The sequence below is a fragment of the Aythya marila genome, assembly GCF_965140915.1.
Source record: "Aythya marila genome assembly, chromosome: 9".
In the NCBI taxonomy this organism is placed as follows: domain Eukaryota; kingdom Metazoa; phylum Chordata; class Aves; order Anseriformes; family Anatidae; genus Aythya; species Aythya marila.
Window position 1 is genome coordinate 9,860,111 of NC_139050.1, and position 23,589 is coordinate 9,883,699.

The window sequence follows — 23,589 nt, forward strand, 5'->3', positions numbered from 1 at the left end:
ACATGAAAGGTTAGACTTCAACAGAGCCTTTGCTATATTGTATGTGCTTATTTGTATGTATTTTGTATACAGTATAGCTTAATCTAGTTACACCTTTAAAAAAAATCAACATCTTGGTTATGTGAAACTCAGTGTTCTGAGGCAAGCCTTTTCATGTCATTAATAAGTAATGAACAGTAAGCTTGCACTTACTTCATCTGCGTGCTTTTAAATAGTTCTTAGCATCTCCTAGGCTTCTTATGTCAGTGTCCTGTTCATCAATAACTACTCAGAAGACGTGCAAGAAAAAATGAAGGCTCACTGAAGATGCACTGCTGGAATAAGTATTCCAGGGAGCCCAAGTAATAACCTTTTCATGCATTGTCTTCCGAAAAGAATGCCAGCATCATGCTCCATTCCCCTCTGCTTGCAGCTCAACCTTTGAAAAGCCTTTCAAAAATAAAAAAGAGCAGCAACCATAAAAATATCTTTATGAAATTACAGGTTAAGGACTCTCTAAAATGCTTGAAGACGTAAGATCTTAGTAGAGCTGCTTCAGAGAACACAAAAATCTTATCAGGGAAATTTTGGGCAAGAGATCATTCATATTCCTTCAGAATGACTTGGTAAAAAACACAAATACATCATTCACTAGTTTTGAGACCAAAAAAAGGTTTGTATCTGTATCTGATAAAATGGACTTGCTCTGCAAATTTCAAGGGCAATCACTGTATGAATACAGTAAATAGAACAGGAGAAATAAGGGACATTTTAGGTAGGCCATCACTAAATCATTAAAAAAAGGATGGAATTTAAAGCTATGGTCACATTCCTCTTTCAAATAGTAAACCCAGTTCAACAATCCTTTCAAGATCTATGATAAGAGTGGTACCAGGTTTACCCAGCACAACTAGCAAAACAACTTTTCCATTGTAAAAAAAAAAAAAAACAAGGAAAGAAAACTTCACATCGGACTTTTAGCCATAGTGCACAGGCAGCAGCAGAAAAAAGCAGAAAACCCCATAAGCTCTGACTGGAAAAGCCTGGTAATGCAATCCAGACCATTTTCATGCTGCAAAAATAGACAAGTTTACATCCTTCTGCGTTATGTGGCAGAGGGTAGAAAACAGTGTTGGGTTCATCTATAAGTCAGGCAGATTCCTTTCTTCACTTTACTACCAATATTCATAATTTTGCTCACTTGTAATTAAGTGTAGCCATCTAAGAAGGGAACAGTTTAAACATAGCACAGACACATAACAGATTTCTTCCAGTACGTCAAGGGACTTAGATTTAGATTCAACTAAAACCACAGGATCTAGAATATCATGCTTATGGACACACGACCGTTGAAGCAGTCTTAGTCCATCCTCTTGACCCTTTGTGCCTATGAAAAAAAGCATAAATGAACAGATTTAGGTCAGCCATCCTGCTGTAAACACAGCTGAAAGACCAAGAGGAATTCACAAGCTGGAAAAACAGCAGCCTGTGGGAATTTAGGCACTCTGTTTAACAAGAGAAGATGATAAACTCAGGCGTGACAACTGCTACGCTCTTCTAAACTGTTCTCACCCCAAGTAAAAATCAAACAGCACACAATCACCTAGGTAGCACACAGAGCCACGTCAAAGGAAGGTCCAACTAGACAGATGACAGTGACAGTCTGAGAAGACGAGTATCGATTTTTGGCAAGACACATCATCAGTACTATTATCTAACAGCAGAAAAAGTACAAAGAAGTAGTTTAAGCTACACCAATTTGAGTTAAATTCACTGTTTACTGCAAGGGTGCAATTAGAACTGTTTTGATGGTCCTGGAGCTCCTGTTAACAGGAAAACTGAGATACAACTCTGACCAAAGGTAAGAGACTAGCTATCAGCTCAGTTCTCTTCCATCTCAAAATGAGGAACTTCTCTGCGGGTTATCAAAATTAAGAGGTATAATAAGAAGTCTGTCATACGAAAATTAACTTGTAATTTAAGTTAGCTGTCCACTACAGCAGAAATTCAAATAAGCAGTACTATTCCCAATGATGGAATTAAGACTACTTTTCAAAACCTTCCTCAGAACATCTTCCAAAAAAGAGTTCAAACGATGAATGAACTTGTGAACTTCAAGGTCTCTGTGCTTCCTTTTAAGCTAAAGCATGCAGGCTTGCACTCAAAATACTCCACTCCCGGGTAACATGCTACATCTGATCATCATGAGGTACTATCCTAGCTGGCTTTATATCTGAACTGCATAACAAAGTAGCAGTGTCTAACAAACAATCATGACCAAACAGTGGGGAAAAGAAAATGACCTCCTTCAAGATCTGCCCTTTAGCCCTGCTCTAAATAGAAAGCATCTGATAATACATCTACCCTTGGGCTCACTGCTAAATTTTAGTACAAGCCAACATTTGTTTGAGGGCAGAGCAGTACATGGCTGTGGACAGGATTAGAAATAGAGGTAACGGTTGCTTGCGTTGTAGAACTCTTAAGTCCTTTGGGATGTTCATAAGGGTTATAAATGCCATTGTGAGAGCAAATGTGACCCTTTATTTAAAAATAAAATTAAAGAGAACAATCATCCACCTCAGCCACAGAAGTGTCTCATGTTTCCCTTGTTTCCCTACGAAGGTGTAACAGCAGGAGAGCCACAATCCTCCCTTGGTTCCTCAGAAGCCTTGTGTAAACCAGAGATACTCCAAACCAAGATCCCTCAAGAGGCATAGTTGGCTAGCAGCACCTTGTCCTAGCAGCAGAAAAAAGCATTGTTTCAGCTCAACTCTCCTGCAACTCTGGCAAGCAAGTGAACCAGACTGACCTCGTCAGGCCAGGAAGAGGGACAGCAGCACCAAAGAGACGCCTGAAATTTAACAAGAGATGAGACATCCTTGTAACTACCTACAAGAGGTACAAGAGCAACTTATTCTGAGATCTTCCAAGAATGCCTGTTGGTATTGCAAGCACCTTTTGAAAACCAGAAAGACATGAATAACCTGAATGGTTTAATATCAGCATTACTCCATAATCTTAGATACGCTCCCTAACAAGCGTAACTCCTCTCCCCCCAGCACTACCACCACAGAGTAACAGTACTATGAAAACATGTTCCAGGTGTCTGAAATCACAACAGGGGCAAGTACATACCTGAAAAACATTGCTTCCTTAAATATATTAGGGCACTCAAGGCATTGAAAAGGAAAGAAAATGCTAGTAGTTTTGTTCTCACTAATGGTTTTGTGATCTGGAGCCCCACGTAGGCTGACACAATATGTAGCTCTTTACTGCGAGGCAGTGGCACAGACTGCCCAGAGAAGCTGAGGATGCCCCACTCCTGGAAGCGCTTGAGGCCAGGCTGGATGGGGCCCTGGGCAGCCTGGGCTGGCGGGAGGCATCCCTGCCCAGGGCAGGGGGCTGGAACTACACGGTCTTTGTGGTCCTTTCCAACCCAAGCCATCCTATAATTCTATAATTCTGTGTTCCTAATGACCAGAACTACAAGAACCTTACCTGTTTTTGGCCCAAGTCTTAGCCATCTTCTTTCTCTCTACTTCACCCAGGCCCTAATTCACCCGCTACCCTTTCTCCAATAACCATGGCTGTATTTTTACCCCAGATCTCCTCTCACCTGGACTGTGAGGACGCCACCTCTCACCATCCCTCCGTGACCCAGCCAGACGCCAGCCTCCTTCATCATCTTCCCCATTTTGTTCCTCCCTGAAGATGCGCCAGTTCTCGCTCTCAGAGCGTATAAACTCGTGTTTCCTCCCCGTTGCTGCTGTCCCACCTTCCTCAAAATTCGGTCTCACTGCAAAGAAAACACATAAGTGAACATGCATCCAGTCTAGAAAAATGCATCCAGTCTTCAGGTATCTAGAAACAAATTTTTTAATCTTGCTCCAGACAGAAAGCACCAGGAGGGGTGACAGGAGTCTAACAGAAGAATGGAAGTTTACAGAAAGGAATGTCTGACAGGAAGACAGATTTCGTAAATTCCTCCACATCGTAATGTACCTTGGGATGGAAAAACTGAGCAAAAGAGTGTGGATACACATATAAAAAAATACACAGAAGAAAGCAACATATACAAGCAATTCTAACATGGATAGGAATGGCAAAAGAAAAGATGGCAGATTGAGAGACAGAGGGAAATATAAAAGGTAAGAAACCAGAGCATGCAGAAAGAATAAACCACTGTATCATGAAAAGACTCATGCTAAAGAAAAGTGAGGATACAGTTAAAACTGTAAACATTGCACACGTTTTACATAAACCAAAAATATTTTCTACTTGCATATTAAAAAGAATGTGAGCTATGTATTTAATCCAGTAAAACGTACTTCATTCTTGCAAAATTTTAGGAAGGACTGAAAATCTAAAGTAGCATTAAGGATTAAACAAAGTGTTTTACACAGTTATATACATTTACATGGTAGTGTTAACATTACCCCATGAATACATCTTCTGGAGAGCTTAGATCAGTATGTTAACACAAGGAACTATGCTCAAGCTTAATGAAGAGCCTGCCAAAAGTTTAGGAGATTGGATAGTCTTTTAGTTCCTCATTTACACTACGGTTTGTTTAATATGAAACAAAGGTCTCAGGTATTTAACGAAGAGCAACACTGTCACAAAAGGATGATATAGGTCGCTTTTGTGAACAGAATTCACATTATATGCCAGTAATTTTGAGCTAGACACTGCTGCTCTTACAGTTGACTCTTCCTGATGAGGAGCCACTACTGCTGAAATAAACAGTAGTGCTAACTTCAGGACGTATGGATCATGTATTTCTTCAAGTCTGTGTAGCACCAGAATTTTCACAGGAACCATGATGTCACTTGACTGATAGCACTGACCAGTGCTAATTTGAAATATTTAAAAAACAAACAAAAAATAAGTATTCAAATACCAGAGAAAGGTACACTGAGTTTTCCTTAGGTCTTACAACACAGAAATAAAGAATAATATGTAATATAAAGATTGTATAATACACCTGCTTGCTTAAGACAGGAAAAAAAATGACTGCATTAAATGTTTCCTACTGCAGGAATCTTAAGTGACATTTTAAATAATTTAATTTAGGAAGGGCCAGAAATTGTTCACTCATTTTTTCCATTAACTGAAAAAGCTGCATGTAAAGAACAGGAAATACAGAGAACCTAAAATGCTATGGCTTACAGAGTGTCCATTTAGAAGAATTCAGAAATTTTTCATATATAACGATATTGCATTCTGGAGACAGAAAACAAAACACTGCCTTTGGACCTTGCAGTATGCTTGAAAATAACCAACAACCCTTCTCCACCATCTCAAAACACTGACAGAAAAACCCTTTTCCTTTCTTCAGATCAAAGTTCTCACAGTAAACCCTTTCAGGGAGAGGCTGTGTTGGAAGAGTACAGGTGAAACTAAATCAGAGCACAACCCCAAGATGTTTCCAGTTTCTTCCAGCTTCCCACATTCTAGGTTCACACAAAATACTTTCCTAACTGTTACAAGAACAAGTTTCTAGAAGAATTTATTTATTAAGGTTGTGTGGCCTTGACCTAGCAAGTAAACAGGAGAGGCAGGAAACATCCCAACAATTGAAGACACAAGAATTCTTCCCACCCTGATAGTCACCCGATGACCTCAGAAAGGTAACTGGCACACACTCTTATGTTGTTTCTGTGTAAAGGAAAGGTTAAAAAGTACATGGGCTAATTTGAACTATACCATCTGTATCAACAGGCAGTCTCAGCTATGAAGCTGAATATAACCCAGATACACATTTCCTTCAGCGTCGGGAACGCCTGCCTAAAGAAAACCTCTGCACTTGCTGTGCTCTGAGAACAAAGTTTTTATAACAGTGTATTAGGAAGTCTTTACTGAATAGAAAACACAACAGCAGAGCCCAACTGTCTGAAAGCAAAATACACAGAGATCATCAATAGAGCAGCCCAGGAGAGAACTGCAATCCAAGAGATCAGGTGAGACTAAGAAACAGAGGATAAAGGATATGGCTCATTCTTTCTCTGAATTTTTGGGAAAAAAGGAACATTTAATACATTTTATTCTGCAGCACACGACACAAGCTTGTTTTTCCTCACGGAGGGTTACCAACAGAAAAGTTATTCAATTAGCTATTTTCAGTCTTGAAAGTCTTACTTTTAAAGACATCTATTCTTTTCAGAAGAATTCACAGCTATTACCTGACACTCATTTAACGCAACATTAATTTAGGAAGTTATAAGAGATCCTACCAATTAAGAAAAAAAATCATTTCAGCATTATATGTTTGTGAGGATGGCATCACCTGTGATTCTAAAAACCTTTTTAAGCAAAGCAGCACTCCAGTGTGTTACATCAGGTAACACAACATACTTCTGTGAAAACAAGGAAAATGCAGTGTATCGGGACATACTTACGTTTCCTGGTACCGAGACACCACAGCAAGCAATATTCAAAGACAGCAAGATATGTGCCAAGACAGATCAGTCTATACGTGATATTGAACATGACCAAACAAGAAACCAGCTCTGTACCAAGTGCTACTATATTGCCTTTGCAAACTGTTCCTAGATCTGAGAACACTCATTTCAGCTGAAATGACTTAGTTTACAGAGTCAGAATTTGGCAATGTTTTAAGGATGAAAAAACTAAAATGCAATCTATGGTTTTGCTTTGGACTAATTGACTGGACTTCCTGATGAGAAGGAGCAGTAAAAGGGCACCTCTGTTCAAGTCTGTCACAAAGCCAGCAATGGTGTTTACAGAAAACTTCAGATAGAGCCCAGTGGTATTCAGCCAAAAAAAGCCTACAGCTGTGCAGCATGGAGTGGAAGGGAGACTAACCATGAAGAGCAGGACTGGGATGTGGGGACAATCCCACATCAACATGTTCACACAGAGAACTTACTGCTATAACAGCAAGTAACTGACATTCCCCATGCTGTCCTGCCACATTTCCTACGACATGCTCAGTGTTCAGAGAGAAAAGGCAGGAAAGCAATTATGGCAGTGACGCCATTTCCTCTGAACAGGGGAAAAACTAGCTGAGTCTACCGAGTACTTGAATTTTCATCTACTCTTTCTGCTACACACTACACATTTCCACAAGAACAGGACATCGGATAAAAAGAATCTTTTGCAGTTTGTGTTTTTAAAAGCATTCATGTAACTTTGCCTAGATTATTATGTAGCTCAATTTATGGAAGCAAAACCCAAGTGGCCTTAAGATAACAATTCCAAAGATGTGCCACCTTCTCATTTGGACAACACCTGACGTGCTGGGGACAATACAGGAACAGATACATAGTGATAGTGACTCACTTGGAGCCAAATCAAGTAACAGAAATTTGGAATTCTGATGCCAGTTTTTCATTCCGTATTTTCTCTCCCTCCATAAATTCTCAATCCCAACAGCAGGTCTCAAAAGCATACCATTCAAATATCACTCAATTTTTTCACTAAGACCATCATTAGCCACTGGCACAGGTATGCGTGAGCCACTAAACTGACATTAACAGAAGACTTGAGTTCTGGAACACACCTCGAAGTAACGATACTATAGCTATTTCATCTGCTGTACGATCACCTTGTTTTCAAGATATTCAGTTGAATCAGGTTAGAAGACATTCAACTGGACATAAGCTTTCTACAGTGCAAAAGACGATTTTAAGAAAATGCTTCTTTAAAAAAAAAAAAAATGCCTACATCACCCTACTGGTGAATAAGAGGCCTTCTTCAGAGGAAGTTTGATTTGCTGGAGTATAGAGGGAAGAGTCAAGGGCAGATCACATCACATTGTCCTAGCTGCTTACTGACATGGTGGGAATACATTATTTTCAGTGCTTCTGAAGGTCACACCATGCCTATCACCATTTTCAGTGCTGTGCCTGAACATGTATTAAAAATGTTCCATGCTAATGAAGCAAAGTATTAATGTTTTGCAATTTAGGGTTGGGGGAAGGTTAAAGAAAAAACGAGGGAGGATTTTGTTTCCTAAGCAGGAAAGTCTATATTAATAATTTTCCCAGCAGGCCTTCAGTAGTTTTACTGCAAACAACCACAGCCTTTGTTTCTCAGATCCTCTTACATCTGACGTTCGATCAAAGCTCTCACATCAGCAGCTCACAAAGGGGGGAAAAAAGTGTGAACTACAACTGCATTACAATGTTGTCCTCAGAGTCAGGTTTAGTACTGCAGCATGATGGCCACTCCGCGCCTTCCTTCAGCTAAAACATCTTCCTTAGAACTCTTCCGGCTTGTTCCAATTTAAGTGAGAGAGAGAGAAAAGCTGAAGTGAAAATGGTTTCACTTGCTACATGGAATCGGTTTCACCACATCTTTAAAGGCAGCAACTTACCTAATCTGTATTGTTTCATTCCCAGGCTTTAGCAAAATCCTGTGATTAATTCCATGTTTTCACAAAGGAGCAATGTGGAGGTGGAACAGAAGTGGCCAGATCTACATCTTCTGACTAGCATTAAAGCCACATACAGTTCAGCAACACCCTCCAGAGACCACAGGCTATACTATTTGCTGCAGCCTCTGCCTTTTTTTAAAAAACAAACAAAAAAAACAAACACTGACGCTCAGGAGCTTGGGACTTAATTAGAAGAGGAAGCAGCAGCACTAGAGAAGCAGCAATGAAACTGTTTCCCTTTTCACGTCAACAAACAGTAGTTGACACTGGTTAGGAAGAAACTATCACAGAACAGTTTGTGTTTTAGAGCAGCAACATCAGACCTTTTTCCACTCAGATTTTCCAGAGGAATTTTGGCCTCCTGAACTTTCAAGTAAAACTTTTAAGATTATACAAACCTAAATAACGATCTTGATTAAGGAGGGGAGAGGAAAATGCACCCCTTCTCCAAGTAATGGTTTGAGGATTTCTCCTTGGCTGCTAAGGGTTTGTGTTGGGTAAAGAAATGCTCCTAACAAACCAGCATTCTTTTCCACATGATCAGAGCTAACTGGCCCCCCTGCAGGCAAAGTGACCAATCGAATCAGCTTCAGATGAAAACCAACCCCCCTGCATTATAAACAGAGGAAGGAGACATACAAACCCCCTTTTTTCCCCTCCTTTTTATTTTATTTTTTAAAAGGAGATCTCTACCAACCATTTGTAGGAAGTTTCTTGCCAGTACTGGCCCTGTCCCTTCTCTGGAGCCCAGGTGTTCCCCTTCTCCTGCATACAGGCAAACCCTTCAAAGACTGGTAAGTACACAAAACTTCTCTTTCCTATCATACATTTAGAATTTACTCTGTTATTGCATAATGAAAGAAACTGAAGTTGCTTCTCAGGGCACGGTTTTATTTCTAAGACTTGCCAAATTAAATATCAAAAAAAATCTACTGAAAAAGAAAAAAAACTCTAAGATGACCGTGGACATAACAGCACACAGCAAAACCAAAGTCACCATGCAATGCTCTTTTAGAAGGCTTTCAAGATGAGGATTGGTAGGACTCTGCACTGCTCTGCCAAAAAGGGAGTATTGCAGCCTAGTGCTAAGGTAGGCAGGTGTTATGCAGACAAGTGATAGGGGAACATCTTCCTCCTCTTCTTGCTGTGTTCATCAACTCAGCATTTAACGGCAGTTCCATCATAAATTAAAAAAAATAAGCTCCATCTATTCAAGCCCACTTTTATAATTTCTAATTACATCTCATGCCTTTGATCACTTTCAGTCGCTGCATTCTGACTGTGCTTGTGAACATGGTGTTGTGAGCTAGCGCTGCTGCTTAGGGAACCACATACGAGCAAGTATGAATTCCCAAATCTTAGAAACTCAGTTGTTCTAGACAAGCCATTGGAAAGTCCGCATCACATAGTGCAGGACTGCTCTTCAAAACCAACTAGTTCCACAAAAATGAACAGCTGACTTCTACAGCCTTACATCAAGTAACATCCTCACTCAACTCTAAACTTACTCTATCATTGTCATTTTGTATTAAGTATTCTTGGTGAAGGATTCAATATATATTAGCATTTTAAAACCATGAAAGTGTTTAACCAGAGTAGTTTCAAGTTCTTCTGCTTTTCTAAAGGTGGCCAGACTAGTTGGCCTAATGTTTAGATGCTACTTCATAATAATTAAGGTTTGAACAGGCTATGTGAAAAAACATTATATAAATTGTACATTACAGATCTTCCCAAAAATCAAGTCTTTAAGAAATCTTCCTTTCTGTGCCATAAAGACATACTCTACTCACCCATCTCTTTTTTTTTTAGTGCATTCTGTAGTAAACAGTCATAGAATGTCATAAGAACAAGCTCTCACATCCAATACTTTGTGGTATTTGTTTTGAAAAGCATGACTTGGGCTCAGCAAATTAAAGTTTGCATTTTTACTACTTCTTTATACATGTGTCAAGTCCTGAAAATTTGCCTTAATTCTGTAAACCGCTCCGAAAAAAGGATTGTCACAAACTACTCTCATTCATCTACATGAAGTATAAGCTACAAAACCTAAAGGACAAACATGTTTGAAATGTTAACTATCCTACTAACAGCTGCAGCATAAACTTTCAATTAAAGTAGTTATACTAACCGAATTTCCTCCTATTTTAAGATTGTCCCCTAATGCAAACCGTATGATCCAGTCATGTTGTCAATACTGGGGAAAAAAAAAAAAACAAAAAACACTTTTCCTCATGCTAATATCAAAGCATCAAGGATTGCCAACCACTGGAAAAACAGTAATACTGAGATTTTAATAGCATCAAAGTGCCTTAAACTGGTAAACTTAAGTTTGTTCCTGTTGCAAAATCCAGAGGCAGTAACACATCTGAATGATCAAAGCTTACAGCAAGCAACTAGATGTTTAAATCTGAAACACGCACAAGATTACCTGGACCCAGGTCAAGTAAAGTGGGAATGTACACACTCTCGAAAGGGGCATGCCAGTATCACTTGGGTCCTAGTAAATCTTCAAATTCTGCTACACTTGAAAGCAGGTTTTACAGTTACTCTCAGCCAACAGCAGGTCCTCTTTACTGCTTTGCTGTTGTAATGGAGCAGCACACTGCCCCAAATCCCTTCCATCATCAATTGGAAGAGATTTGGTGAAGAGTGGAAGTTGGGCAGGTATGGTAACACTGTAAAAGTCTCTCCTGGACAAAGCTCCACATAGAGGTATTCAGGCTCCTTTAAAGGGTTGCCTGTGTAATAGGTGTACCAAGATAAAATCAGGCTGAAAGTGTCACTTTTCAGTGCCTTCACCTGGGAAGGCAAACAAAGAAAAATGAAGACTGCTACAAATGAGTTCCCACCAATCCTACTGGAGTTGTAACACCTGAACTCCTGCTGTCAAGAGAAAGGCTAAGTAAGGGATGCTTAAAAGATGAGGAAAGCATTGCAGTAGAATAAAGCCACAATAATACTTCAAAATTAGTGTCACAACACAGACGATCTCAATAAGAAAAGTGAAGTGCAGGAGGACAGGTCTGTTGGATCACAAATTTCAGAAATGCAAACAATATTATAGAGCTGTGAGACGAGATTATTATTACATATAAATCAGTGGCATGTCAAGTCAGGTTAGAACCTGTCTAACTGCTACGTGAAACTGTAGTACTCACCTTATCTTGATCTGTCTTACAAGATTGCATAAAAAAATCCAGAATGAGGAACATCGGTAGTAAAGTAAGAGGTTTAAAAACAAAACCAACTAAAAGAATTGCCAAACACCCTAGAGTTGGTGATAACCACTGATTTTTCAAAAGACTGGAAATTTTAGAAAGGATTAGCACTGGAAAGCATTAGCAACACTGAATCCAAGTTAAACACTGGTCAGCAGGTCAAGAGAAATTTAGATATCATATTTAACAGTTCCTGTCTTTCCACTGAGGGATTATCAGAAGGAACAACCCAAAGTCACAATTTCACAAGCCAGCAACAAGGAAAAGCCAAGCCAGACAAATAGCACAACATTAAGGTTAAAAGATGACATTAGAGAAACTTAAATTGGAAATTCTACGCATTTAGCAGTGAAAACATATTACCCAACAAACACTGCAGAAGTCAAGGTTGCCTATCTTTCCTAAAACATACACGCTTTCAAACTGGGGTTGATATGGGGATATCAAGGAGTATGCTGTGCAGTGGACTGGATCAGACCAGGTGTTCCAAACTGTACCTCCCAATTTTATTCATCAGTATTGGAGGAGAGGATATTTAAATTTTTGACTACAATGAACAAGCAATAAAGTATGCAGAAAACTGTAATTCTAGTTCAAATCTGAAGTCACATTTACTATTAAGTTGACTGTTTTTGCAAATTCAGAGGTCTGATCATGCAGCCTGAACAAGCTATTTCCCAAAAGGCAGCTGTTCTTTCACCTTTTGTTCTGAACCAACTGTATTGCTCTTGGAGCCTCTTTGCAGTTTCTTAGCAATTTTTCACCCCAAGAAGTTCAGACTTGTGGTCCTTCAAGTCATTAACAACTTCTGCAAAAAAAACAAGAACAATTTCTGAAGCAAAGCTTCCAATATTATCACTGCCATCTCATCAGCTACCTAATATTTTAAGCAGTCCTAAGCAAGAAAAATCAGAGGCCTGTATCAAATGAGGCCCGAGCAGTTACCTGGTTAACCTCACGGGCAATGCCCCTGCTCAGAGTTTAAAGGAGCACCAAGAAGGTACCACTGTAAAATGCAGTGCTGGAGACTAACAGAGGTTCTCTTTCCCAAGTACCTTTGAAATATCAGTAATTGATCTTCCTCCACAGAAAACATCCTAGAAAGCCCGATTATGAAGACTGACTAGAGTTTTTTTCAGAGCTTTAAGTGAACATTAAGTGATTAACCGCCACCCTAGAAAGCTCTTTAATCAACAAAATTGAGACACTACGATACTGACAGCATTTTGTGAGAGCGAAGTCCGTTGCTTTTGAGTATGTTACCTTAACATGGATACGTGGAAGATCTGAAGCGTAGCCAAGGCAACATATTACATTAAGTATGCTTTTCTTTTCCTCTTAACCTATTTAACACTGTAAATGAGGATTCTGTCAGCAACCAGTCAGTACCAGATTCACATTATCTTGGCGTATGTTTTACAAGCCCAAATTACATGGAGGCTATGAAGCAGATGCTGCCCTTCAAAATACCATGAGAATTTACACAGACTAGTTTGTTTTTTTTTTTTTCCAAGAACGTATGAGGTTGCACCCAGAGGCATTTTGTTCTGCAAGTGTTCTCCTCTATTCAAACAAGGGAGTGCTTCTTGTAAGCACTGATCACTCTAAGATAAAACCAAGGCACTTCCCGCAGTTCATTCCACACATGGTCCCCATCACACTTCTTATTTAAAGACAACCATTTTCCAGCTCCTTCAAGGCAGTGCTGTTCTATATCTTAGCATTAGGACTGTGCTTTACAGCCAAGTCACTAATCTTCTGGTACATGAAACATTTAAAGTTGTACTCGGGCTACTGTAAATTTCATAGCAACGCAGCAAGACTCGAAGTTATTTATTTAGAGAGCTATAGACTGACTACACCACAGATCAAATGCAGAAGAATATGGGGGGGAAGAGATGGGTTGTGTGCTATGGACTATAGACAGAATACACACACAGAAAGGAAAGTGGAAAAAATATCAGATTCCACTCAGGCCATCAGCTACCCTAACTGCTTTGACTACAGCATGGATAGTAGAAATATTTGAATGACTTTGAGTACCTACAGAAGGGAAAAAATGATACTACGTAAAGTAGTTGTGATGGTAATCCTCATACTTCAGTATGCATTAAGCATAAGGAGAAGCCAAAGAATGTTTTATAGTTACTTAAGTTTATTTTCAAGATGAAGTACACAGTCACGAAAACCACTGGTTTACAGGATCAAAGAACACATGACAAATGTGGACGACTTTCTTGGAAGTCTTTTCCAACCTTAATGAATCTATGGGGGTTGGATGTGGTGCTTAGGGACATGGTTTAGTGGGTGGTATCAGTGGTAGAGGGATCACTGGACCAGATGATCTTGGAGGTCTTTTCCAACCTCTATGATTCTATGTCATGTTATACCTTTCATCAACTCATTCTGAAATTCAGGGTATTAAAATCTCATGTTTCAACATAAAACTAAGATGGCATTCTTGAGTTGGGGGGTGAATCCAATTCCTCTAGCCTGTACATACACAAGTATTACACACTGAGATGGCTGCAATTCAGAAAAAGGTCAAAATTGATGAGAAATGTACAAATTTGATTAAACATACTATGTAAAACTATGACTTCCAGAACTTACATATGTTTTAAAAATCCTCCTCTATTCTGTCAACAATCATCCTCACAGCCATTTTTAAGTAGGTCATGCACATTATGTCTATTTTATATGGACCTGTATTTATTTTAATTGTACCACGTGAACATTAAATATTTAGTATTTATAAAATTTATGGATTTGGGTGGCCAGTGTCTTTTCAAAGATACTCAGCATCTCTGACAAGTTTGCTAAGTTTTGAGATATAAAATTAAACTATGAAGCCTAACACATAACATATGCAAGTATCCATTTTGCTTCCCAAATATCCAATTCTACTTTCAACCCCCTAATGCCCACACAACTGCTATCCTATTTTCCTTTCCTATTTGGACACAAAAATATACTGCCTTGACAGACTAAGTTTCAAAGTGTATCAGTGCATTTTCAGTATTGGTTTCCTGTTCCTTCTATCCTCTGCTCCCAGAAATTAACTCAAGACTCACAGAAACTGCTATGCCTTGAATGCTGTAATTCTACTTAGTGGTTACAGACAGCAGTCATTTCTTGAGCTAGAAAAGTCTGAATTGAAATCTGTTTTGGTAGAAGATTGGCAAATTACAGCATCCCCTAAAATACATAATCATGTTAGAAAACAGCAATATATATTTTCATAATAGTATTGTTAATAGTATTCATAATAATATTGGTAAACTACTATACTCTGCTTTAGTTACAAAAATTAAACTGATCATTACAGAGCTGAACCAGTAAAAGACAGATCAATTACTTCTCAAATACTACGTGCCTAACTCCTTCCCCTCCTGCAAATAGTTAAAGCACGTGACTCAAATATAAATTTAGGAAGGTAAAGTATGCAAGTTTTACATAAATGACTAAGCAGGGAAAACTTGAAAAGTAGTCAGATTTTTAAACTTAATCTTTTTTAGCAAAGTATTACCACAAACAGTGGTAAATTCCACTCCAAGCTCCTGATTTAATCTTCTCCGGATTGCAATGTATAAGCCCTCCTTTGTTGGCTGTGGTATTTCAACCCCTGCTGATGTGTCAAAAACTGTGAACATTAGGCAAAATACAAATAGGCTGCATTCTATCAGACTATTTTCCTTTTTTCTCTTTTCCAGAAGATGAGAACAGATATGATAGAGAGCAATAACACCAAATCCAGTGCTCCCCTCCTGACCCAAAGATACCTGAGGATGGTCACGAAGGATGGACACAGCACGCTCCAGATGGACGGTGCCCAAGGAAAAGGTCTGGCATACCTCCGAGATGCATGGGGAATATTAATGGACATGCGCTGGAGATGGATGATGCTTGTCTTTTCCGCTTCTTTTGTCATTCACTGGCTAGTCTTTGCAGTGCTTTGGTATGTGCTAGCCGAGATGAATGGGGACCTGGAGTTGGACCATGATTCTCCACCTGACAACCACACTATATGTGTCAAGTACATCACCAGTTTTACAGCTGCCTTCTCCTTCTCACTGGAGACACAACTCACTATTGGTTACGGCACTATGTTCCCAAGCGGGGACTGTCCTAGTGCTATTGCCCTGCTTGCAATACAGATGGTCCTGGGGCTCATGCTGGAAGCCTTCATCACAGGTAACCTTTCACATTCAATCTTTAGCTACAGTAGGTTTAATGAAGCCATTAAATAAATGAAGTCAGAAATAAATATCAGTGATATTTAAGAGAAAAAAGAGCTCAGATCAGTCACTAAAAGAATAATGAGATTTTAGCTATGTAATGTTAAATTTTTCGCTAAAAGGCATAAATTAGGTGGTAACAAGATTTGTATTAGAAAGTTCCACTATTCGTTGCTTGATACTTGTGGTAGCTCCCTACTTTACACTCTTAAATAACTTCTTATACCATGACCTCTCCATGAGGAGAGATTCTTCTCAATGGAATTAAAATGTATAAAGTCAATTTATTTTGATTAATAGTTATAAAGTTTATTTTTGTCTAGGTGAAGTATTTTTGATGAGATTTTTATTCATCTTTAACTCAATATCCCCCAGTACCCAATGTAACAAAAAAAATTAGGGTGACAGTCATTTGGAGATATTTTAAGTTTCTTAAAATAATTTTCAGGTTTAAAGTATTTCAGTAGCTTTAAATAAACAGGTTTACTGCACATGAAGAAATATCTTCTCCAGTGGTAGCTTGCCAAGATTACGTACTCTTGCTAATTATAGTACATAGTAAGAGAACAGCCTAAATTTTCAAACAACACAGGCTGACACTAGGAAGACCACATGCACTCAAGTCTGTTTTTGATTCTTTGGACTGCTTTACCTAGCTCAGTGACTGTAGCCAACCAACCCAGGCACAATGCTCATATTCACCACATTCCTTCCCACGACACAGGTGCTTTTGTGGCAAAGATTGCCCGACCGAAGAACCGGGCGTTCTCCATCCGTTTCACCCGCTCTGCTGTGGTGACACACATGGAGGGGAAGCCATACCTCATGTTCCAGGTGGCCAACACACGCTCCAGCCCGCTCATGAGTGTCCAGATTTCTGCTATTCTTTACCAAGAACAGGAGAATGGTCAGCTGCACCAAACTAGCATTGACTTCCACCTAGACAGCATTACTTCAGGCGAGTGCCCTTTTTTCACCTTTCCACTGACCTACTATCACTCTATCACTCCATCCAGCCCACTGGCTGCTCTCCTCCAAAGAGAGGCTGCTCACCATTTCGAGCTGGTCATCTTTCTGTCGGCTGTGCAGGAGGGTACTGGAGAAATGTGTCAAAGGAGGACATCCTACCTCCCCTCAGAAATCATGCTGTACCATCGTTTTGCTGCTGTGCTAGCCCGCAGTGCCAAAGGTGAGTATCAGATCAAGATGGAGAATTTTGACAAGACTATTCCTGAGTTCCCAGCTGTGGCTGACTCGAAGAGTCCCAAAAGGACTGCCAAGGAGATCCGCATCAACGGACAGCATGCTGACAGCTTCCAGCTCTCCGAGACTGGCCTCACAGAATAGATCGAACAGACTTGGAACTTTGTGCTTTTTTTTAATTATTACATTAAAATTTCAGGTCCCATTTACAACCATCCGTCCTTGGCTGCCACCATCTTTCTCATACTCCCATCATTCTAATTACAAGGTGATATGAAGAGCGAGGAGAACTGGTATGCCCATGTAAGCTGGGGAGAGACTGGATTAATCACCTAGAACAAAGTCAGGTACAAGAATCACAGTACTAATTCTGGGAAATTAAAAGAGCTACCTGCTGAATTCACCAGACTATGATTAAAGCTGCACTGACCCTGAAAAGGAGAGACCTCCAAAGCTAAACAAAGTCCTAATTGAACAGCTTGTGACACGAAGGACAGCAACAACAGAAAAAAAAAATCACTCTAAACCAATACGGGGTCATTCAGTAAATACGTTAGTACTGGGATAAGCAATTCAGTTGATCCGAGACCCTAATTTTTCTGTTCTTAACTCTTTGGGGATACGGGGTTATATCAGTTTTCAGATGGCTGAACTGACTCTTCAAAAGTACTGCCAATCTCTCATGGCAGTGAAAAGCACCCCTGCTGTGCTTGCTTGTTAGTTAAAATTGTAAATACTAACTGTAGTTCTTCATTCTTTCAAGTAAGAGGAGAACACATCATCTCAAGATAGGTCTATGAAGACGCTATTAAAAAATCTTGATGCATATGGCAAATGCTGCAGTGAATTTTTTTTTTTTTTTTGCATTTGGAAACAATGAGTAAGTTATTTAGGAGTGGAAAACAAACTATTCTAAATGAGTTAATGTGCTCTTTCGAAAGGACAATAGATTTCATGTGTTCTCAGCTTTGCGCAGCTTGTCTCAAGTAGGTGTGACCCAGGAGGATACACTACGCCCACATGAGAAAGAGAACTGCATCCATTTATATTCCATGCTTTCATCAATACCTGCCTGTACACACAGCACAGAAGTATTTACAAAGACACTTGAATCAATTTTAAAATAAAAAATTAAAACAAACTGTACATGAGACTTCCGTATTTAAGTGCCTCGTAAGTCTACTGCAATTAAGACAATCTCAATAATTAAGACATTTTAAATAATTTAAAAAGCTAAAGCATGAATAATTATCCATCATTCTGTTTACAAACTCTTAACAAAAGCAACATCTATTATGATTTTTCATATCTGAACAGTCAAATTACAAAAAAAGTACAAGTTGTCTTTCAAAGGTAAAAGATACTTCTCAGAAACAAAGATGGCACAGATAACTTTCATTTACGAATCAAATACTCTACCAAACATGTTTCCTTTTTACTTAATCGGTCAACAGCAGGAAAAAAGAAAAAAAAAAAAAAGGTCTGAAGCCATCTGTTGAGATACCATTAACTCAATTCTTCAAGCCTCAAAATTCATTTAATTGAAATGTATTCACAATGCAAAATAGCTGAGCAAAAAGCCACTTGGTCTTACGGTCCACACTTCCAAATCTCTATGATGTGATGACTGAAAATACAGCACAACTCTTCTGTGCCAGCAACTGCTGTAGTCACTACAGAGTCACCCTCTTCGGAAATGGAAACAGCAGCCCCAGAGAGCCATTTCACAAAGGGGGGAAGAAAGAGGCAGAGGGCCTGTGTCTTCAGTGCAATTCCACTCTCGTCCCAAATTTCGTTAAAAATTGCCTGCCTACATTCAAGATCTTAAGAGAGATCTGGTATCTGGTTTTATTACAGATATTCTCAAAGTCTTTCTTGGAATTTAGTTTTTACATGGAAGTACTCACAAACACTGTGGAGCTTACAGAGTAACATCATCATATTACATTGCCTTCATCCCTACTTTCCCATTGTTGACCCCACATGCAATTTAAAGATCTTTCCGTCCACCCTTCTATCAGCACCAGTAACTGTCAAGTATTTCCTAACAGCATTTTCTTCATGTCTCATATCCTCTGCCAATATAATGCATTGAGAAAAGTCTTACAAATTAAGAACCAGGTACAAGAGCAGAAGAACAGATTTGTGTCAGTATTACTTCCATGAATTAACGAAGAGCAGTGTTTTGTGTGATGTATTTTTTCTGTATCTCACATACTCCAGTCTCAAACAAACCAATTATTCTAAAATTCAGATGTATAATCCCAATAGAGTGGCACAGTAATCTCACCTTCTAGAACCAAAGTTATAAAAAACTATTTCTAATTTCAGTTAGCATCTAATCACCAAGTATAGGTTGCTTAGGTCAATTTCTAAATTGACTTGAGACTTCCAAGTTGTCCTGTTCAAATCACTTTCTATTTATAGATCTGGTTTAAAAGTGGCTACAGCAGCACATATAAAGAAAAAACTGTTTAGTATATGCTAGATGCAGTGTCACATTACATTTTGGAATGTACAGCTGAAGAATACTACTGAAGCAAGTTATACATACAGACAACTGTAGTTATTTCAGAATAGCTACAAAACAAGAGGTAGACAGATCACCACTATTACTTTTACAATTCTGCTGATTTGGTGAGCTGTGGATGTCTCATGAAATATTGGAAATACACTATGGCCCAGATCCAAATACAAACCTAGAAGAATTGTTGATTAGCTCTGATGCAACAGAATCGCATTCTATACTTGCACTAACACTGAGAGCCCTCTGATGATGAACCTTCTTTGCAGATACCTCTTGCTAGCAAGGTAGGGAAGAAAAATAAGCAAGGTAAAGGAAGTGAAAGCATGGTTCAAAGCAATTCAACACCCTTTGTATCTTCACTTGAGCACCCTTTTTATATTCAAGCTTCTTTAACCTAACCAGTAAATACATATTAAACAGAATTCAATCAGGTTTCACAAATGAATTTCTAAATGTCTAGTTTAATCTACATTACAATTATTTATTACCAGTGTGTAATTGCTGGTAACTAATCAAATCCCCTCAGCTACTAAGCTGGTATTAGTCAAGAGGTTGCACAGAAAATTAAGCAGCTTTTGTGCAGCTCTAAAAGACAGCTGTGATCAGGAAAACAACTTGCTTATTTTCTTTGCTAATGGCCTCAGCCTTCCAGAAGCAATTTGCGTTGTCAATGAAGGTTGACAGAACTGTGACAACCTGCAACAGAAACTCTCAAATACTTCATGCATCTTTAATTTTCATACTGAAACCTGGAACAGATATCACTGTTTATGTTGAGAATCACGTACGTGTGAACTTACAAACTGTGCAGTACGAGTGCTGAAAAGCCTTTTAAGAACAGTATATTCATCTCATTTGGAAAGCAGTTCTCCACTGCAGGTCTACTACTTTTTTAACCTGATGATTTTTAATTGAAGGGTTCTTACACTGTCATTTATTATGAATGCCCAGAAATGTTTCATATTGGATCTGTTATTTTGTGATCACCCTGAACAAAGAATGAGAAGTTGACAACCCAGTAATTTATGTAATTTGAGGCTGATCTAAGGCCCTACAAAAGAGCAATGAAAAACTGAAGCACAGCAAAACTGGTAAACGGCATGTCAATTCACTCTATCTTTCTGCTTCAACTGCTATATGAGTGGTCTACTAGTGCCTAGTATTAGCATGGGGGTTTTTGGCATATCAGCATCCCTACTTCTTGCTCAAAGTATTTTGTGATTGGAAAGCATTTACATAACACTGTTTATTAATCAAGACTTGAGTCAAAACAGACCAACACCTTCTGTTAATATTTGTGTTCTCCACCATATTTCTCTTTGAAGGTAAAGAGGAGAGAAACAGTCCTCCCACTTCTGTGGCCTTTAATCTCAAACAGCAATAGAGAAACATACATTAATGACTAGTTAGAGTAATTATTTTACACTAAGACCTCAAAAAGATTGTCTCTTGCCTCTATCACACTGTGCCACAGAGATTTTGGCCAAATAAGATTAAACTAGAAGAGTAATAGAACAAGAGACTTAGAGGAGGAGCAATCAGGTACTACCATTTCAAAACTTGAGAATAAACAACCCATCCTTCTCAATACAACAGGACATGCAAGAAAGCACAAGTGGATACCATCTTCAGAAAATTATTCACAGAACCTGCATTTTAAGTCCTGATCACTAGCTGTTGTTACAAACAGTAGGTGAAGCCTTAACACCCCACGTTCAGGCACAAGTCAGCTTCAGTATAGGACAACTTGCACACTTGAAGTTCACAATTTCAGTTGAGAGGTGCATCTCATCCTGAAGTGACAGACAATATTTTCATCACAGTCTTAATCATAAACGTGGTGCATTGTTCAGTATGGATCTGGAAGTATTTATCACATGAGCAGAAAGGGGCTAAATAAATGAAACTCAATCTACTATGGTAGATATTTCTGCTGTTTCTACATTTGCCTTTCATTTAAAAAAAAAAAAATGTTGTCCTCAAGTCTCAGCAGTACTTACCCCTCCCGCTCCCCCCCACTTTTCCTTTTTCCTCCCCAAAAGGTCTCTGAATATAAATAGATACTAAAACACACATTTCACAACTGGCAATAAAAAAAGGCCATCTCATGCTATTTTAAGATTAACTTGTTTTAAGTAAAACAAAGGATGAGGAAAACTAGCAACATCTTAGTTTGTTTTTCAATTTGAAAACACAGGAAAAAAAACCATTCTTTCAAGTTATCAAAAATCAACACATACATGGAGAGAACATCAAATGGCTTTGAAAGCAAACATGGTAATAAGACACCTAAAGCATGGGCCACCATGATCATCTGGAAGATTAACATAATTAAAAAATATATTCTTCCAGCAAAAAATACAGACTGCTGATCAGGAATTAAAACGCATTCCTATCAATTTCTAATTGCAAACGAATCTTTTTTGTCTTAAAACACAACCTGCTACCATCTTTCCCAACCTATGCTTTACTAACAAATGCACTACAGAAGCTGTTTAGCCAGGACTCCTTCAGCAAAGCCTAAAGGACCCTGTGGGCAATAAAAAGCCAAGGCTATGAGCAAGCTTTCAGTAGCAGAAGAATTCTCACTAAGCACAGCTGCAGTACATGCATGTGGAAACCATCCACACAGAAAGGGCAAGATTATACCAGAGAACCACCAATGCATGACCCCACGAAACAGAAGTCAGTGCACTTGTGCTATATTCAGTTGACAAAGAACTTCCTTCTTACTACTCACCAAGTATAGATTTTTACCTGATTAGATATGTTTCACCTCCCAGACAACTCAAGTTCAGGTGAATACTCCAGCAAATACACTGGGTCAAAATTAGTCACCCGTTATTCTGCCTAAATGTGGCCAAGAAATACAATGAGAAACATGGCAGGTACACTTCGTGGTGCACTCTCTCACCTTTACTGGGAGAGAGGGGGAAACAGATTAAATGAACAGAGGACTTGTATGACACCTTTAATTAATTTGACAGGCATTCATTCTATAAGCATGGGAACCTCACGCTGCCAGTAAATCTACCACACACCAGCAAGCATTCAAAAATCAGCAGGTTCACACTGCCCAGAAGTTCTAGGTATCAAAACAGCACAGGCCAAGAGCACTGAAAAGGTGTGTTTAAAAGGCAAACTCCCACAGAGTGCCCATCAATCAATAAAGGCTCTTCTCAGACATGCAGGAGTTTAATTTCAACTATAGACATTGCACCTTGGTTGAATAAACAGAACCTACTTGCAGCAGGTTTATTCCCTAAAACATGAAGATATCTAATACTGAAAACAAGACAGAAAAAAAGCAAAGCTGAAAACACATTCAGAGTAAAGCAGCACAGTACCATGAACACCTGATACACCTGTTTCAGGGATACACCTGAAACAGTTAGGAAAGGTTTGTGTACACATAGGTCCCTTCCCCAAAACACGCCCCTGCACCTCCCTCCCATTTTCTGCACACAGAGTAACAAAACCATACCTGGATCTTTTCGCCCTGGTTTTTCAAAGCGTCTGTCTCCCCTAGAAAGGCAGAATAGAAGTTTCAAATGAGGTTTGAGAACTACTCCATTCATTTTAGGTATGAATTTTGGTGCGTGTGTTTTTTTTGGCTTGGTAGTGGAACTTTTTTATTTAATAATTTTTTAAAGTCAGACCTGTGGTTGCACACTGGAACAGGTCCCCAGGGAAGTGGTCACTGCACCGAGCCTGTCTGAATTTAAGAAGAGATTGGACTGTGAACTTAGGCACATGGTCTGAACTTTTGGGTAGACCTGTGCGGTGTCAAGAGTTGGACTTGATGATCCTTAAGGGTCCCTTCCAACTCAGGATATTCTATGATTCTATGATTCTGTGTGGACAATATCCTTAAAGATCCAAATGACAACTGAAATTCTCAGGAACACCAATACACATGTATTCATTGGCAAATAAATGTGTTTTGAAACGTGGTCCTAAGTATCATCAACAGAACAGTATCAAGATTAAAAAAATGAACTGAATCCTTCAGAAATCCACATATTC

The 23,589-nt window shown here is 39.0% G+C and overlaps 2 protein-coding genes across 14 annotated transcripts in view; one reads left to right on the top strand and one right to left on the bottom strand.

The window, feature by feature from the left end:
* GIGYF2 (GRB10 interacting GYF protein 2) overlaps positions 1-23,589 on the bottom strand; it is an 81,108-nt gene that overhangs the window by 26,093 nt on the left and 31,426 nt on the right. For 12 of the 13 annotated variants that reach the window (XR_014318098.1, XR_014318099.1, XR_014318100.1 and 9 more), the window contains exons 7-8: positions 23,048-23,088; positions 3,596-3,775 (exon numbers count right to left, since the gene is read on the bottom strand). Coding sequence is in view for 8 of the 13 variants with exons in the window: in XM_082766868.1 (XP_082622994.1) it covers positions 3,596-3,775; positions 23,048-23,088 (221 nt within the window). In the remaining 5 variants the exon portion in view is untranslated. Of the gene's footprint in view, positions 1-3,595; positions 3,776-23,047; positions 23,089-23,222; positions 23,278-23,589 lie in introns of those variants that run through there. The other variant, XM_082766864.1, reaches the window with a different exon arrangement.
* KCNJ13 (potassium inwardly rectifying channel subfamily J member 13) lies at positions 15,312-19,299 on the top strand (the record flags this gene model as incomplete). Its single annotated transcript, XM_082766874.1, has 2 exons — positions 15,312-15,789; positions 16,558-19,299. The coding sequence occupies 2 exons, from the start codon at positions 15,312-15,314 to the stop codon at positions 17,178-17,180; spliced, it is 1,101 nt and encodes a 366-aa protein (XP_082623000.1). The 3' UTR covers positions 17,181-19,299.